The following is a 16,555-nucleotide window of genomic DNA, read 5'->3' as shown; positions in this document are numbered from 1 at the left end:
TTTCTTGAAAGAGGTGCATGACTGGAATAAAAATCTGCGTTGATAAAGGGCTGGTGTGATACACAACAGAACTGTTGGTGATTACTCTGGAGCTCCTTTGGCACAGGTTTGAATAGGGTTTCATTAGTGTATTTGCTAAGAATCATCTTCAGGTTCATGTCCATCTCTCTGAATCTGTTCTCTGTCTCCAGTGTTGGCCATCCTATGTTTGCCAGTTGAAACCAAGTCTAGTTGAAACACCATTCTTCTTGAAGTTTTCTAAGATTTTGATACTTAATTCTGGTCAAAATAGTAGACTAAGATAGAGTGTTTTCAAAGCTTCCCCTTTTTGCTATAAACATCCCTAGAAATACTCTGGTTTCAAGTGGTTGAAAGAGTGTGTTACCCAAATACCTTTAACACCTAAATTGTTTTATTTCATTTAAGAATTTACAAGTTAATGAGAGCATTTTGCATAGGCAATGTCTGAACCATGGGCCACTTGGATATTATGTTAAGTTGCTTGAAAAGCTGCCCTAAGTAGTTTTACTTTCAGAAGTGCTGCCACAACATCACTGTACTCTAATTTGGCCTTAGCTTGGTTTTTCTCACCTCAAATAATTTTTTGCATCTAATTTCCATATCAAAACAGCAGAACGTACCAAATTATTTGCAGACCAGTCACATGGTAATAGAGAATTCTTGTCACATGTCCTACAAAATTAATGTACCTTTGTGAGTGTAAAGAAATCAGCCCTTTTGGTATTTGCAAACTCTTGTGTCATTCTCCAGTATTTGCCAGCCTGACAGGTGTATTGATAATAGCATGATCCTCATAACTTAAAGAAATGAGTTGAGGTTATTTTTTAGCTGTGGCTGACTCAGTTACTTGCTTTTCATTTGTTTCAAAGATTTCATTAGTAGGGCCATGCTTTTTTCAGCAGTGTTAGAATTGTGTTGTTTATTTCATTACTGGTTCTTTGGATTTCTAAAATACATGGAAACTTCAGGAATTCACTAAAAAGAAGGGATGTGTGCCCCTACTCCAAGGAGTTAATGACTTGTAAGCCAATAGTAGTAACAAATAATAACAGAGCTAGTGAACTGAAACATGCTTGGTTTGTGATTAAGTCTAGATAATTTCATCTTTCAAAATACTCTATTAAGCAAAACCAAAATAGTGAGAATCTTCACTCTAACAGGTGCAGTCACTGTTACTAAATGTTTACATAAAGGGAAAAGAGGATGATTTCCATACGTTTGCAGGGCTGCAGCTTGTTTACTGTTAATCAGAGTGATTTTGCTAATAAACAAAAACAATCCCTCACAAGATGAATGCTTACATGTTTTAATGTTCTGTATGCTAATTATAATTGTTGCAAAATGAATCGACAACTTAGGTGAGGAGAGACATTGCAGGCAACTGATACGATTGATATAAGCAAGCTCCATTTATTAGCAATACAAAGGCACTTATATAGAGTATTGAATACAAGCTTATCAGTTCTTTAATTAGTTGAATGTGCTTATAAAAGCACATTCTGACCTCTACATAATTGGGTTAGATAAAAAGACTACATTTGGCAAGCTTCTTATTGTTTATGTTTTGTCTTGAGAGATCAAAGATCTTCCTCCCTTCTTAGGGATGGTCCATCTTACCAGCACAGCTGTGCACCTCTCAAAACTCCCTTCTGGTTCCCAGGTTGGTTTCTCACACAGGGATTTGTCTCATGTAGAATTTTTCTCACACAGGCCTTTTTACTTGTACAGTTGGATTATTGATCCAATAATTCTATCAATGAGCCACGTCCCTGCTCCTCTAACCATTCTCCAATATATAATGTTTATCAGAGTGATATGAAACAGGTAACTGAGTAGAGCCACAAGCTAGTCTCATGTTTTTATTCTCCTTTTTCCTTAAAGCTCAAGCTATAAAAGCAGAAGGTCCAGTGTCTATCCCATACCCACTCTTCCAGTCACATGCAGAAGACTTGTATGTGGAAGGGCTGCCAGAAGGGATTCCTTTCAGGCGTCCATCCACGTATGGCATTCCCCGGCTGGAGAGGATACTTCTAGGAAAGGAGAAGATCCGGTTTGTGATTAAAAAGTAAGGAATTGTGCATTTTTGTCTCTACATTACTCGTTGTTTTCTGCAGGTTCCACTTGGCTTCATTTTTCTTCAAGGAATTCCAAACCGGTTTCTACTGGCATGTTCATTTGCATTACTAAGGAGTAGTTTTTAGTTGATGTTCACTTTGATAAATTGAGCTTATCAGACCAGTGGAACACTTACAGTCATGGTGAAGAGATCTCTGGACAGATCTCTTCAATATCATGGACTTCTTATCAGGGGCAGATCTCTTTGTACTGTTCAGATCTCTGCAGCTGCAGTACATGTTGAAAACCATTGACTTCGGGATATTTGATCCTATTTGAGGATCCTGGCCTAATTTCAGTTTATGCTTTTTTTTTTTTTTTCTTGGTGGAATGTTGTATCAAGGTGTCTATGGCTGTATTTGTATAAAGCATTTCCCAGGTCAGGCTTGAGGCCAACCACACAGCTACTGGTTCCTGTGGTTTGGTTGGGTGGGTGTCCGTGGGGTGTCTGGAGGTAGATCAGGTAGTGTACATGAAGGAGACATCAGATGGAGATGGACTGAAGTTTAAAGGAAGCTTCAGTGAGTAACAGCTACATTTTCCTGTGTTCAGTGGTGTAGGGCCTAATCTGAGAGTTTTTGAAATGGACAGGAATCTGCTGATTGCAAGGGTCAGGCTCAGAACTGGGGATAGTGGCAGCTCCTGCCCCTGTGCATGCTGCCTTTACCACGGGTGCTAGTTGCTTACATTTGACAGGAACATGGTCAGGTTCTGTCATCATAATGCTTGCAGATAACTAGAAAAGAGGAAGAAGTGTAGATCTACCTTTTGTCTCACTTAAAATCAGACATCATCCATAGATTTAATTATTTATGCAATGCTGACACCTGCTTTTGTCAATGCTGACACCTGCTTTTGTCAAATATGTGTTAGTTGTTAACAGAAATTAATTTATGGTGTTCATTGATTTTGGAATGTGTAACCAGAGCAGCGGAAAAACTAGTTTGGCTATTTGAGAAATTATCAGAATGTTTAATTTTTTGTTTGTTCAGCTGTGGATAAAATGAGATATATTTCAGAAACAAAAGTGTCTGCTTTGAAGTTTATTTTTTTAGAGGTTAAATTTTTAATTTGGATCTTTTTTTATGATTAAGTATATCTTAGAACTCAGATGTAAGTTTAATGGAACCTATATGTTAACATGAAATGTTACAGCTCTGGCAGATATGGGTGTCAGGCATTAAAAATGTTTTGTCAATAGGGTTCCAGTCATGTGGATACTTTGGTGTTAATTGGAATTTATTGTTGGGGATCATGATGTCCCCTGGGAGGTTTTTTGATTTTGATCCTTCAATAAGTAGTAACTTGAGGCTGTAACTGGAGGCTAGTTTCTCATAGTGTCTGTCACTGTTGAAATATGTATCTTAAATTTTTCAGGCATGAACTTCTGAATTTGACAACTGTTCCAGGGGACAAAACAGTCTCAGGAGGTAGGTTTTCAAATGTGTGAGTTGTATGAGTGCAGGATGAGATTCCCATTTGTCAGTCTCAGTGGTGGCTACAATTTGCTTTTACTAATAATACATTGCAAGCAATTCTTCTGATTTTAAATTTTCTTTAGCTATAGAGTTTTCCATTGGTTATCCAAGCTAGTGTTACTAACCCCATCAATGGATTTGATTCAGCTTGGCAGAAAGAAAAACAATGAGCTAGCTAGGTGTTAGTCTGTTGAGATACAGAGAAAAGGCAGCAGTTTCCACAGCTGATAGAGTTTACTCAATAGGGCAACTCTGTACCATGGAAGAATTGCTTATATATATGGGATTTTCCAAAATTAGATTAACTGAAATTTAGCAGGGAACATAGTGCCATTTATTACTATAGGATCTGATTTCCTTGGATAATGGTGTTACAAAAAGGATAGGATATTGGATTTTAGAAGTAGTAAGGCTAAGGCTCTGCTAGGCTGTAAGGCCTCAGGTGTAGAAATAGTTCTCTGAGGAAACAGGAATGGAATGTACTGGGTGGGGAGGTTAGGAATAGTGAATTAGCTGGGCATGGTGAACCCGTTAGTGAATTAGCTGGGCACGGTGAACCTGTCTAAAAGTAAATTGTTCTGGGTTGATATATGTTGCATGTAAGGGGGATTTCAGTGGTAGGAGCTCGTTGAGCATTATCTAAGACTAGACAACCATAAAGATATATGGCTTAGGGTATGATTATCAATTGTTAATCCTTGTGATGTATGTTTTACTTTGAAGATTAAATCTTGTATGTGTGCCAATGTTTGAAACTGTATAAAGAGCTGAGTGAAACGATAGGCCTTTGGGAAGCCTGATTTGGGACACTAGTCCCCAGGTCCCCGGGCCCTGAATAAAGCACCGCATAAACTGACTCTCTGTTGGTTTGTGTTTGTGGTCAGTGGGCAACAATGGGACTACATTTGCACATAGTGGTGCAAAGATAATGTATTCCAACCACTCTTCCCATCAGGAATACTTTTCAGCAGATGCATGCTCTTACATGTCTTGTCTCCATTGAGTGCCCATCCAAAGGTAGAAAAAATGACCATGTAAAAATAAGACTGCAGGAACTGCACCCATGAACTCACTTCCCATCAAGTTGGTAAAAAGAAGTTTAGCATGGAAAAAAAATCAAGTTTTGAAAGAGCTGTACTTTTGCATGGGCATTAGTTGGTAAATTCCTTTACCAGACTTGTTTTTCTCTTCAGTTGAATTCTACTGTCTCTTGGGCTTCAGGGCATTTTCTTTTAATTGTCCAATTAAACCAAGTGCTAAAAGCTTGTATGCCTTAAACAACAGTTAAGAACCAATTGCTCCCAACTCCAAAATGCTAAGTGGCAACCTCTCCCTGTCGAACTATGAAATTTTAGTAATACCACAGAAGTCCTTAGTTCAGACAACACAAGCATATAGACAGTAGTACTTTCACTAGTGCAGTGCCTTTATGTGTATTATAGACTCATAGTCTTCTGCTGTAAAATGTATATCAAAGACTGTATTAAAGTGAATATTAAGGATCTAAATTAAGCAAAGCAGTTACACCATAAGGATGTCTGTTTAACTGTGTGTGCAGGAATTAAACTTTTCCTGAAGTGTAAATTAACTTAGTGTATTGAGTCTTAGTAACCTACTGTTCCTACAAGTACAAAATTTGACTACAAAAATAGTAGGTAGGCTGGTAACCAAGCCTTACTCTTAACTGGACTCCTATATGGCTTTTTAAATTAGCCCTTTTTTCTGTTGTTTTATTCATTTTTAATATGGTTGTACTGATTATGAAGGCAAAGCAAGTACATTGCTTATCTCATAACACCCCTGTAGCTAAGAAAACCAGTGGTAACCAAATTTTATGGCACAGGGTTCTGAACAGTTGCTTATATTGCTTGTTATCACCAACTATCACTTGACTAGAGATAGTTACGTGTGACCTCTGCATCCTCTCTAAGAGAAGAGAGCATCCCTGGAAGCTGTCAATGACATCTCAGAGAACACAGAAGACAGCAGCTGTCTGAACCTCCTTTCCTGCAGTTTTCTTCCTATTTGGATTCTCTCTTTCCTGGTGGCTCATTATCTACTCTGCTGCTCCATGTGTCCACTGCCATCTCAGGAGACAGAGCTCTGGAGCACCAGCCCCTGCTCTCTCAGCTCCATGTGTCCAATTCCTGCTCTGTCCATAGGCCCTGATAGCTTGTGTCCCCAGCAGGAAATGAAAGGGATGAGTATGGAACCTGTATTTTGACTGTCAGAGGAAAAGATGATTTTCATTTGCATTCCTGTGGGAAGCAGGCTGGTCACGAAGATTTAGTGGAAAGGCCTCAGTCTTGAAACTGTGAGAAGACTGATACTGGCTGCAAGACAGACCAGTCAGATCTCAGGAATGGCTGGAGAAGTGTGAGCTGGTGCTTATGCTGATAGCCCAGCCGGGTGCAGTTATGGACCACAAGTCATTGCTTTTGCATTCTGACTAAACCCATGCCAGGCAGCTGGCCAACATCTTCTTTGAGACTGGGAAGCTTCACTTGTTGGTCACAAAGACATATTGAGGAGAAGAAAGTGATTTGTATTATATGTGCTTTGATTCCTTGAAAGCAAGTTTTCATCCCATACACATGCCTCATTCCACACTGAATATCAAGATAATTCTTCAGGAAATGAAACTGTTGAAAAACTATTCCCATCTCCAAGTGGGATCTGTAGTTTGGAGGTGGATGATGAAAGTATTGCAGTTCTTCAGGCCAATACACTCTGTGTATTTTGTAGCAAGAGTGGTATCACTGGTTCAGTGGAGTTTTGTTCAGTTTTAATATTTTGTCATTATTTTATGATAATTTTTTTCTAATTCCAAGTTGAGTCCATGCTTCTTACAGAGCATTTATGTGTTACCTGAAAATGCAGATTGATTATTCATCCTATAAACTGAAAAACTGAAAATATAACCAAAATAATTAGGGAATGTTGGTTTTGTTCTGTGTCAGTCTCAAATACAGTGAAAGAAGAGTGGTATGCCAGAGTCACCAAACTGAGAAAGATGGTAGATCAACTTTTCTGTAAAAAGTTTGGTGAGTACAGTATTATTATTTTCTTTTCTTTATGGCTTTGTATTTCTTGAAGGTTGCTTTCATTCCTTCCTTTGAACGTCTATGTGAATGAGACCTTTGTTCAGATTTTTTTTTCAAGTATTTAAAATTCTTGTGGCTGAGTGAAAAAGAATGTTTTCATTTACTGCTTACACAAGGTAAATTCATAGTTTAAAAAGAATTATAAGTCTTACATATACAGCTCTTCTGATTGCTCTCAATTCCTTCCTATTTGGATTTTTTTCCTTTGATGGTGAATAAAACAGCTGTTTACTTAAATTTATATCCACTGCAGTATCATCATAATTAGTATTAAAACATTTCTGGGTGAATTTTTATGTTCTGTCCAATATGAAAAAATAGTCAACTTCATAAGAGCTAGAATAAAATTTTTCATTATACTCTATAATACATTAACAGTTTTGGATAAAACAAATGTATTATACCCCAGTGAGCAGTCCAGTAATCTCCAGTCTGTTATTGTGACTGCTGAACAGCAACATCATACAACATGGTAAATTTTTTACATATTTGGTGTGCTGAGACTTGGGTTCTGTTGGATTTAGATGTCCTGCATTGTACCAAATGTTAAGATCACAATTACAACAGCCTGAGGAATTGGTATCAGCTAGCTTTTAATGAAGATTGATTGGCCAGTCTGTCCAGTTACTGGATGTATTTTGTTCCAACAGCTGAGGCTTTGGGGAGCACTGAGCCCAAAGCTGTTCCATACAAGAAATTTGAAGCTCATCCAACTGACCTCTATGTTGAAGGGCTGCCAGAGAACGTCCCCTTTAGGAGTCCCACCTGGTATGGAATCCCTTGCCTTGAACAAATAATTCAAGTGGGCAACAGAATAAAATTTGTGATCAAAAGGTAAGTCTAAACATGGAGGGATTTTAAAGAAAGAGTCCAAACAAACCCCATGTATGTAATCAAGCACTTGGTTTCATTAGGTCATGAAGCATTTGGTCTCTAGTTACCAAATAAGCAAATTAAATACTCTGCATCACAGAGTGGGTATTTGCAATCCAGACAAGTATTTCAAAATATCTTTTGCATATCTGTAGCATGTTGATAAGTGTGAAAAATATAATAGAAAAATTCAAACTCTTCAATTGATGTCATAATAGGTAGTAGTATTTAATTGATGTCAAGAATAAGTAGATTATTTGTGTCCTGGTTGCAGGCCAGAGCTGCTAACTCTCACTTCAACGGAATTAACTCAGCCCGGGTCGAACACCCCAGGTAAGACAGGTGCTGTCTCCAAGTGGGAATGGAAGGGTTTGATGGGGAAATGCATCTAGATCAATGCAGCATTGTTCAAGAAGTAACTGTTGTGTGATGAGTCTGCTGGCATATTCATCAGGAAGGTTGGGAAGAATAAACTGATCCCTGTGAATGTGGATGGCTTCCTGGATTGTGAAATCCTGGTGCAGTCCCAATTGCCTTTGAATAACTAGACTGGGTCACCTTCAGAGTCCCAGAGAACTGGAGTTGCTGTCCTGGCCTGAATCAAAGCTCTGGAGTCCCTTGGCATTTTGCAGCTGACTCTGGGCTCTTTCAGATCTCTGTTGGTAAGGAATTGTAGGGATTTTTTGAAAGCATGAAGTGCCTTTAACAGGGAGAAGAAACAGTTTGGGGTTTATTTCCAAATGCCCTGAGTTGAAGTGTCTTGGTGCTTTCTTGCTACAGGAATGTGCAATCCAGATCTTACTGTATTTTTTAGGAGTATGAATCTGCTTGTAGTAATAACACAAGCCAAGATCCAGGGCTTCCTTTGTTTTTACACACACACAGATTACTGGAGGAAAAAAATAAAAAGAAGGAATATGATTTAATATGATTTAGTAATCATGCAAACAGTAGTCACTTTACATCATCACGATGTATTGTGGATTTTTGGGGGATTTTAGGAAAAAACTCGTATTCAGTAAGAGGGTAGTTAAATAGAAAAGGCTGTTTTTCTTGTGGAGAGGAAAAGGCAGCATTGAATTTGGGTTTTTTTCAAAGTAGTAACAGCATGTGCCAGTGACAGCAGTAAAAAACCCAGCTAATAAAATCCTCTTTCTTAAACCTCAGACTGCTGGAATGTTCAGAATAATACTTCTTTTTGTACTAGTGACTTCACTGTATTTTTCACTAACTTATAGGTGGTTCTGGAATTGCCAGTGCCCACCATGCTTGCTGGGATCCAGGGTCTGATGTCAGAGAGATAAACACAGCAAATGTTCTCCTGTGCTTAGAGCCCAGTGAAAACCACTTGCCCAGATAAAGGCTAAGGATCTTCTTACTGCAGATGCAAACCTAATGTTGCCAAAGAATATTAGATGTTTTTAAGCAAAGTATTACTATTTTGGAAAATAGTAATCCTGTGCCATCAACAGACAGTTTGTGGATAACAATTTTTTTAAAGTAAGGTAGTCAGTCTGATTCCTTTGCCACTAGGACTACAACATGTGAATAAGTACAAACACACATGCAGGTGTTAAATACCTGTGAAATCTATCAAATAAATACGAAAAAAATAATGCATCTTGCCATGGAAGTATAAGACACTAGAAATAAGCAAAACAGGTAATTTATTAATTAAAAATATGCTTTGGAAACAAAAAAATTCTGTATAGCTTCCTTCCTGCATGCCTTTCTCAGCTTGGAGTTGGTTTGGCTCAGTAGCAGTTAATTGTTATTTGTCAGTTGTGATGAAAAGTAATAAAGTATGATGCCATGGGTTGGCAGTGGCCAGATGCCAGGCACCCACACAAGCTGCTCACTCACTCCCTTCTGCAGCTGAACAGAGGAGAAAAAATATAACAAAGGGTTCATGAGTTGACGTAAAGACTTAGAGAGAGATCCCTCATCGTCCACCATGGGCAAAATAGGCTCAACTTAGAGATATAAGGTGAATTTATTGCTAACAAAATCAGAGCAGGATAATGAGAAGTAAAATAAGCACTTAAAAACACCTTTCCCCCACCTCTCCCTCCTTGCAGCTCTGCCTGATACCCCAGTGGTACAAGGAGGCAGGGAATGGGGGCCATGGTCAGTTCATCACTCATAGCTTCTCCTGCTGCTCAGGGAGAGGAGTTGTTCCCCTGCTGCATCATGGGGTCCCTCCCACAGGGGACGGTTCTCCGCGAACCTCTCTGACGCGGCTCCATCTCAGGAGCACCAGTCCTCCCCCAAACTGCTGTGCCATGGGTCACTTTTCCATGGGGTGCAGTCCTCCAAGAACAGGCTGCTCCAGCTTGGGAGCAACACCCCTCTCTCCATGGGTCTCCCACAGGCTCACAGCCTCCTCCAGGCATCCACCTGCGCATGGGCTCCTCCATGGGCTGCAGGTGGATCTCTGCTTCCCATGCCCTCCAGGGGCTGCAGGGGCCCAGCTGTGTCACCATGGTCTTTGATGCCTTTTCCTGGTCTTAAAATCAAGAGTCAAACACGGTTAGAAGGGGAAAAGGGATTTTACCTTGGTGTTTATTTTAAGGATCCTTAGGTGCACACGTCCAGGTCATGTGCATCGAGATGCGCCCCGCCGAGTATCTCCTCCCCCCAACATTGGGTATATCATTATAGGTTTTACTAATTAGCAGATCTATCAAAGATTCCCCAATGAGAGGCTCAAGTGAGCCCCCCTCCCCAAGGAACCTTCCCCTGGATGGTTCTATCTTGGTTTACAGAATGTGTTCTGGAGAGGACCTTGGGCTCTGGGGCACACTGATCCCTGGCTACGAAGCTTCTAAAATGTTGAGTCTCTTAGCTTAACAAACAAGTCCAAGAATGTAGGCAAAAAGCACTAGGAATACAGAAGCTGTAAAAAGGTATAACAGGGGTATAAAAGAAAAGGCAAAAATCTTCATGGCATCAGCTTCACCACGGCCTGCAGAGGAATATTGGCTTTGGTACCTGGAGCACCTCCTTGTTCTTCACTGACCTTGGTGTCTGCACAGTTGTTCTCTCACGTGTTCTCACCCTGCTTTTCTCTGGCCACAATTACAACTGCACCACCCTTTATTTTTTTTTTAATCTTTCTTCTTAAATCTGTTATCACAGAGGTATTACCACCATTTCTAATTGGCCCAGCCTTGACCAGTGGCACATCTGTCTTTGGAGCCACCAGGGACTGGCTCTGCTGGACATGGCTTCTGGCAGCTTCTCACAGGAGCCACCACTGTAGCCCCCCCTGCTACCAAAAACCAGGGCATACAAAACCCTTACAACGCTGTTTGTTAGGGGGAAAAAAGTGCTTTTTATTGGACATCCTTTTCTTTCTTCTCTGTCTAAGCTACAGATGTCTGCTCTGGTTGGCACTCGTATAATTGGCTTTTATTTATAATAGAGAATAGGACTGAAGATTATTTTTTTTAATGCTAATCAAAATGTTTAGCAAAGCACTCTTTAAATCCTCATGTTCTACTCTAAAGACTGTTATTATACACTATGAGTAATTAATTCAAGTTTTGTAAGAACCACTAAAATAATTTCTTCCTGCATCTAAAGGCTCTGAAGAACAGATTGTTGTACTTGGGTCAGTGTTTGAAATTTGTAACTACATTTAAACAGATTTTTCATTATGTAGAGGGAATTATGTGTATCATTTAAGCTGCTATTAATAATCATTACTCATTGTATGTCCCTGTCTTCTCAAATGTGATTGTGTTGTTAGTTTTGAAGTTTTTATGTTGAAAGAAGTATGTTCAAATGTACCTCTGTATCTAGAGCTGGGCGATTCCCTGACATCTATTTCTGGTTTTCAGCGAAAGAAGATTGGAATGCCAAGATCACAAAGCTAAGAAAGGAAGTAGAAGATATATTTAATATAAAGTTTGGTAAGTTAAATGCTAAATGAACTGTTTTTGTTGTGCTGCTGCATTTTAAACCTCCTCTGTTTGAATGTTACTGTATTTACTTAAGCATCAGAAGTATACTAGGACAGATATGGAAATCTTGACTTCTCTTCCATATGTTTTACTTACTCTTTCCTATAACTGACATAAATGTTTTTATAACAGCATCCTAGGCCATAATTTTTCCAGTTGTGTGACAAGAGATGATGCACAAAAGCTTTTGGATGAAAAGAAGTTCTCAAAATAAAACATTAGGTACTGCAAGCCTATATTAGATATTATCTGTAACAAGATGGGCCAAGTCCCCATTTTCAGTTACTCCACAGAAAATAATAGGGAATCTGTTTAAATATATTTAAATATTTCTGGTTGTTTTGGGGGGTGGGGGGGCATTGTTAGCTTTGAGTAGCAGAGCTTCTGTAAGACAAGGTTCTTAAAATCACTTGAGATAAAATTCCACCCATTTAAGTGTGTGATCTATCATTTATTTTTTATTTTCAGCCCAAGCTCTGGGGCTTTCAGAGACAGTGAAAGTTCCCTATTCTGTATTTGAATCAAACCCCGAGTCCTTGATCGTTGAAGGCTTGCCAGAAGGAGTCCCCTTCCGGAGTCCCACGTGGTTTGGAATTCCACGCCTTGAAAGAATTGTCCGTGGAAGTGGCAAAATCAGATTTGTTATTAAGAAGTACGTTTGTGATTCAGTTATTTTTACCTCTGATTTTGAAGTTATTTCACTCCATTCCCAGCAACTCTAGGCTTTAAATGCTACCTAAATTCTGCTTCCATGAAATACAAAGAATATTTTGCATGTATGTTTTATCTTATACAAGGACATACGTTCCTCATTAAATTTCTGTAGATGTATAAATTGTGTGTTTCATGCATCAAGAATTGAGAGGGGGGAAAATGGTCTTTGGACCAAAATGGAAGCTTTTTTCCCTCTTTTTTTTTCCCTTTTTCTGTATTTTTTTTTTGCTTGAAGTAAACCCAGAAGAAAATTGCAAAATAGAAAATACAGCTTTATGTTTTCTACTTTTTTTTGTGGTCATAGTAGATGGAGAGCCATCCATTCTTCTAACAGAATTTCATTTTAGAGAGCTGATGTTTTGTGAATCGGAACTCAACTGAATTCCAAAAAATTTGAAACATTTTGCTGTATTACTTGTCTCACAACTGATTGGGTTTGTTCTGCTCAACTTCTAGGCCTGAGCTTGTCGCTTCCTATTTGCCTGTAAGACTGGCTAATAAAATAAAGACAAAAGGTAAACAATTAAGTATTATTTTCTGCCATCAATTTGTAAATACTTCCTTTCTGCTTCTCTAGCAGACTGAGAGATCTCTGTGGTTGAAAAATACAGGTGTTGTGAATAAAAGGCATTATTTAAGATGATCTAGCATAGTAGCTTCCAAATCTGCTATTATTTGAGAAAGACACTCAAACCATAAATGTATCTGGTTTTTTTACTTAACTATTCTAGTACAGAAAATGGAATTTACTCAATTTTGACAACTTTTATTTCACTTTCAATGGCTTCAACCATTTAACTGAGAGCTGTGAACTGCAATAAATAATAATGATGTTTTCTAAGACAAGATTAAAAAATATTTTGTCTGTAGAAAATTCAGATGTTAGTCATGTTTTTGTTATTTAGATAATAAAAAGTACCAAAACTCTCCTTCACACTTAGAAAAAACAAAGTCTTTTGTTCTGAATTAGTGGAAAATCTAGGTGTGCCTTTTTCAAGAGCACTAAACCTACTTTTTAAGGTTGTGAGCATCACTGTATTGTTCAGGTTCTACTGTTCAGACTGTACTTAGTTCAGTTTGTTAGAATTCTCAGAATACAGCTGTTTTTGTTAGCTGTGCAGGATTTGTGCTTTACATTTTGTGTTCTTTTGGCTTCCAGCAATTAGTCCGAGGAGTTCAAAAAGGTCACGAAGTTCTGCAGATAATTCAAGTGTCCCAGAGATTGAAGTTATTGTTGATGACAGTATGGAAGAAATATCCTTAAATATTCTTCTGATATTCTTTTATTGCTCTGATATTTTCTGTTCTTCTAAGCTTTCATAGCCCATAAGTAACGCACACCTCATGTAGCAAACTCTGTTCCACTTCAAGGCTCCAGATACACTTCAATATGGAAACAGTTTTATTTTTCATTTCTGAAACAAACTGGATACTGTGTAGATTATGCTTAGGTAAAATGCTGGAGTTTGACAGCTTGCTTGGGCCCATTGTTCCAAGCAGAGATGTGGGAACTGATGGAGTCCTGAGCAGAGAAATAACAGACATGATCAGTAGTATTAAATGCTTAAATACAACTCTAGAACTTCTTAAAGGCTTTTTTTAAATTCTACTCTTGATTCAAAATTGAAGATTTCTCTAGTAATCAAGTTGCATGCGTTTTTCTTTTTGTATGATGTCTTGCTTCTGCTCTCTGTGTTATTTATGTAATGTCTCTTCATAGGTCCTAAAAAAGCACAAACAACAGATGCTCAAACTAATTCTCAAACCAATGGATCCAATACAAATTCGAAGCCACAAGGAAGAGAGTTTTCTTTTGGTAAGTGTTGGGGGAATTAGCACACATGCATTCCTTTAATGTTGGTGTGGAACATCCTGATTACAGATCAGGTATTTCGAGTTCATGTTCTGTTGTACAGCTAGTGAATGACTGAAGTTCTTGCTTTTGTGTACATTCAGTTCTTCATTATGTGGAGTAATCTGCATTAGAGAAATCCTGGATGATATAGGGAGTATGTTGTACAAATGCAGCAAAGATCCATTAGATCTTATTGATTCAGGTGCAGAGTCAGTTTTAGATTTTTGCTGGTCTGTTACTGCACAATGCTGCAGACCCTTCAAGGACTCTTCTGGTGCAAAGTATCACCAAGTGCATAAACCTAGCTGAGATGTGATACTGTGCATGAATTTCACAAGCCCTCCCCAAATTTGAAATATTGACATCACTGTGCAGAGATATCTAGGTGGGGTGTAGGGACCAGGAAGGATTTGAAGTAAGATTAGTAAACCATGATCTATCAGAGCTGATTATGCATGATTACCATGATTGACCTCTCCAGTTCTGGAAAATCAGTAAAGGAGAGGATGGACAGGACTGAAAGTCATGTAGTCATGAATCATGAATGTAGGCCAGAGCTTTTTGGCCATGGAGGCCCAGGCCTGTCTGTGCAGTGCTCTGGAACAGAAATCTCTGCATTGAAAGCAGGGTCAATTTGCAGTCCAGAAAAATTCTTCATTGTCAAGTGAGATGAGTAACTGTATTCAAAGTAATTGTAAGTAGTTCTGTGTCTCAGTAAACTTTTTTTTCAGCATCCTTACATTCTGAGTTTATTTGCTGATGTTTGTATAGGAATTGTTAATTTGTTTAGTCTTTTTTTGTCCCCTATGCTTTCTTTTTTAGCTGTATGGTCATAAAATCTATAAGAAAGGAACTGTCTATTCCTACTGAGCCAATTGAGAATGAATGAGATACTGATTTGGCATGGGTGGTATTCATATTCAGAGTTGGGTACAGTTTCCTTGGACTTGCCTGTTGTTGTTAGACCTAGGCTTTTTTTAATCTGCAACTTTTTTAAACTTTCGACTGAGGTTTTAGTTTAATAGACCATCTGTGGCCCACTTAGTGCAGGCACAAGTAAATCAGTTTAGTAACTGCTCTGATGGCTGTCAGAAACAAAATGCTGCTCTAGGTGAGCATTTAATCTCACCACTAAAGTAGAAACTGTGCTAGAGATTAAAGTTCTCAGGAGAGAGGCATGTGTGTCAGGGCTGTGTCACTGAACATATGAGGAACTGTCTGCCACTATTTTGGGTGCCAGTTCAGATGAGTAAATTTTATGCTGATACTGTAAATTTGGATCACTCTTGGATTAATTTCGGTTTTAATCACCCTTGCTTTATCCAGTGACAGTATCTTTCAAAGCTTCAGGAAAATGAGGATTTATGTGAATATTATTTTGCAGAATGAAAGCCATTTTGCACATTTTATTGCCATAGTAAATCAGTTAGCAAGCATAATAATTTATTAAAAATTTATTAAAATATTATTCAAAGACTGATTCATTGTGTGAGTGTTGATCTAATTCTTCCAATTTCCTCCTGGCAGAGGCGTGGAATGCCAAAATTACTGACTTAAAGCAGAAAGTTGAAAATCTTTTTAATGAAAAATGTGGTATGTTTATTGATTCTTTTTTACTAAGATGCCTTTCTTATGAACATGCAGTTAGATGTATGAGAGGTGTTAATATGTTTATTCCAGAAGTCCTGCAAACCTTGTGTAATCTACAGTTTCCCATCTGAATTCTTAGATTTCATTCTCATGTATTTGCAATCCAGTGTCACATTTCCACTAGTTATTTTATTTGGGTGTGAAAATGGAGAAGTTGTAGTTGGATTACAGCTTTTTTAATGACCCACAGACAGAGTGATTCTGCATACTAGCACATCATTTTAAGCTTTCATCACTCTGCTTATAAATGGGACTTCGTATGACTCTGCATGACTCAAAATGGGTTATGGGTTATGGGTGGTATCTGGAGAAATGTGTTCCATTATATTCCAGCACTTCTTCTAGTGCAGGCTGTTTGGAAACTAATGACTTTTGGAAGTTAGGGCTTCTCATTACTTTTCTGAGTGTGGGTTTTTGAACAAGAGCACTAATCTCACCTCCCCTTGGTGGTGCTCTCTAGAAGAGACAGAGGCAGAATGCATTGCCTTCAACAAAGTGGCATACAGATGGATGGTCTTGTATGCAGACCAAGCCAGTGGCATGGGCTGTCTGCAAATTACTAATTTTCAGCAAATTATGGTGAGATTTACTGCAACAGAATGTGTTACATTTGAAACTGTTAATTTTCTTCCTGCATACTCATAGCTGTCACAAAAAAAGGCAAAGCCTGCTGGTTCTACCTAATTGAGTATGCATGTGCCAACTACTCCATTTATACCAGAGGTATTCTATTTCTGTACACATCAGTCATCTAACTGGTACCTTTATTTGCTCTGTTGC

At 38.4% G+C, this 16,555-nt stretch overlaps 1 protein-coding gene across 8 annotated transcripts in view; it reads left to right on the top strand.

Moving 5' to 3' along the window:
- The window catches only part of GTF2I (general transcription factor IIi), a 117,751-nt gene that overhangs the window by 89,280 nt on the left and 11,916 nt on the right, over positions 1-16,555 (top strand). For 7 of the 8 annotated variants that reach the window (XM_069033721.1, XM_069033720.1, XM_069033724.1 and 4 more), the window contains 11 exons: positions 1,903-2,086; positions 3,514-3,566; positions 6,575-6,658; positions 7,369-7,552; positions 7,866-7,924; positions 11,434-11,505; positions 12,025-12,208; positions 12,727-12,785; positions 13,430-13,513; positions 13,991-14,086; positions 15,653-15,718. In XM_069033721.1, the coding sequence (XP_068889822.1) occupies positions 1,903-2,086; positions 3,514-3,566; positions 6,575-6,658; positions 7,369-7,552; positions 7,866-7,924; positions 11,434-11,505; positions 12,025-12,208; positions 12,727-12,785; positions 13,430-13,513; positions 13,991-14,086; positions 15,653-15,718 (1,125 nt within the window). The remainder of the gene's footprint in view (positions 1-1,902; positions 2,087-3,513; positions 3,567-6,574; positions 6,659-7,368; positions 7,553-7,865; positions 7,925-11,433; positions 11,506-12,024; positions 12,209-12,726; positions 12,786-13,429; positions 13,514-13,990; positions 14,087-15,652; positions 15,719-16,555) is intronic. The other variant, XM_069033722.1, reaches the window with a different exon arrangement.

Source organism: Aphelocoma coerulescens, chromosome 19 (assembly GCF_041296385.1).
Source record: "Aphelocoma coerulescens isolate FSJ_1873_10779 chromosome 19, UR_Acoe_1.0, whole genome shotgun sequence".
In the NCBI taxonomy this organism is placed as follows: domain Eukaryota; kingdom Metazoa; phylum Chordata; class Aves; order Passeriformes; family Corvidae; genus Aphelocoma; species Aphelocoma coerulescens.
Note: the sequence above shows the minus strand (reverse complement) of the source record. Positions and strands in the feature narration are given on the sequence as shown.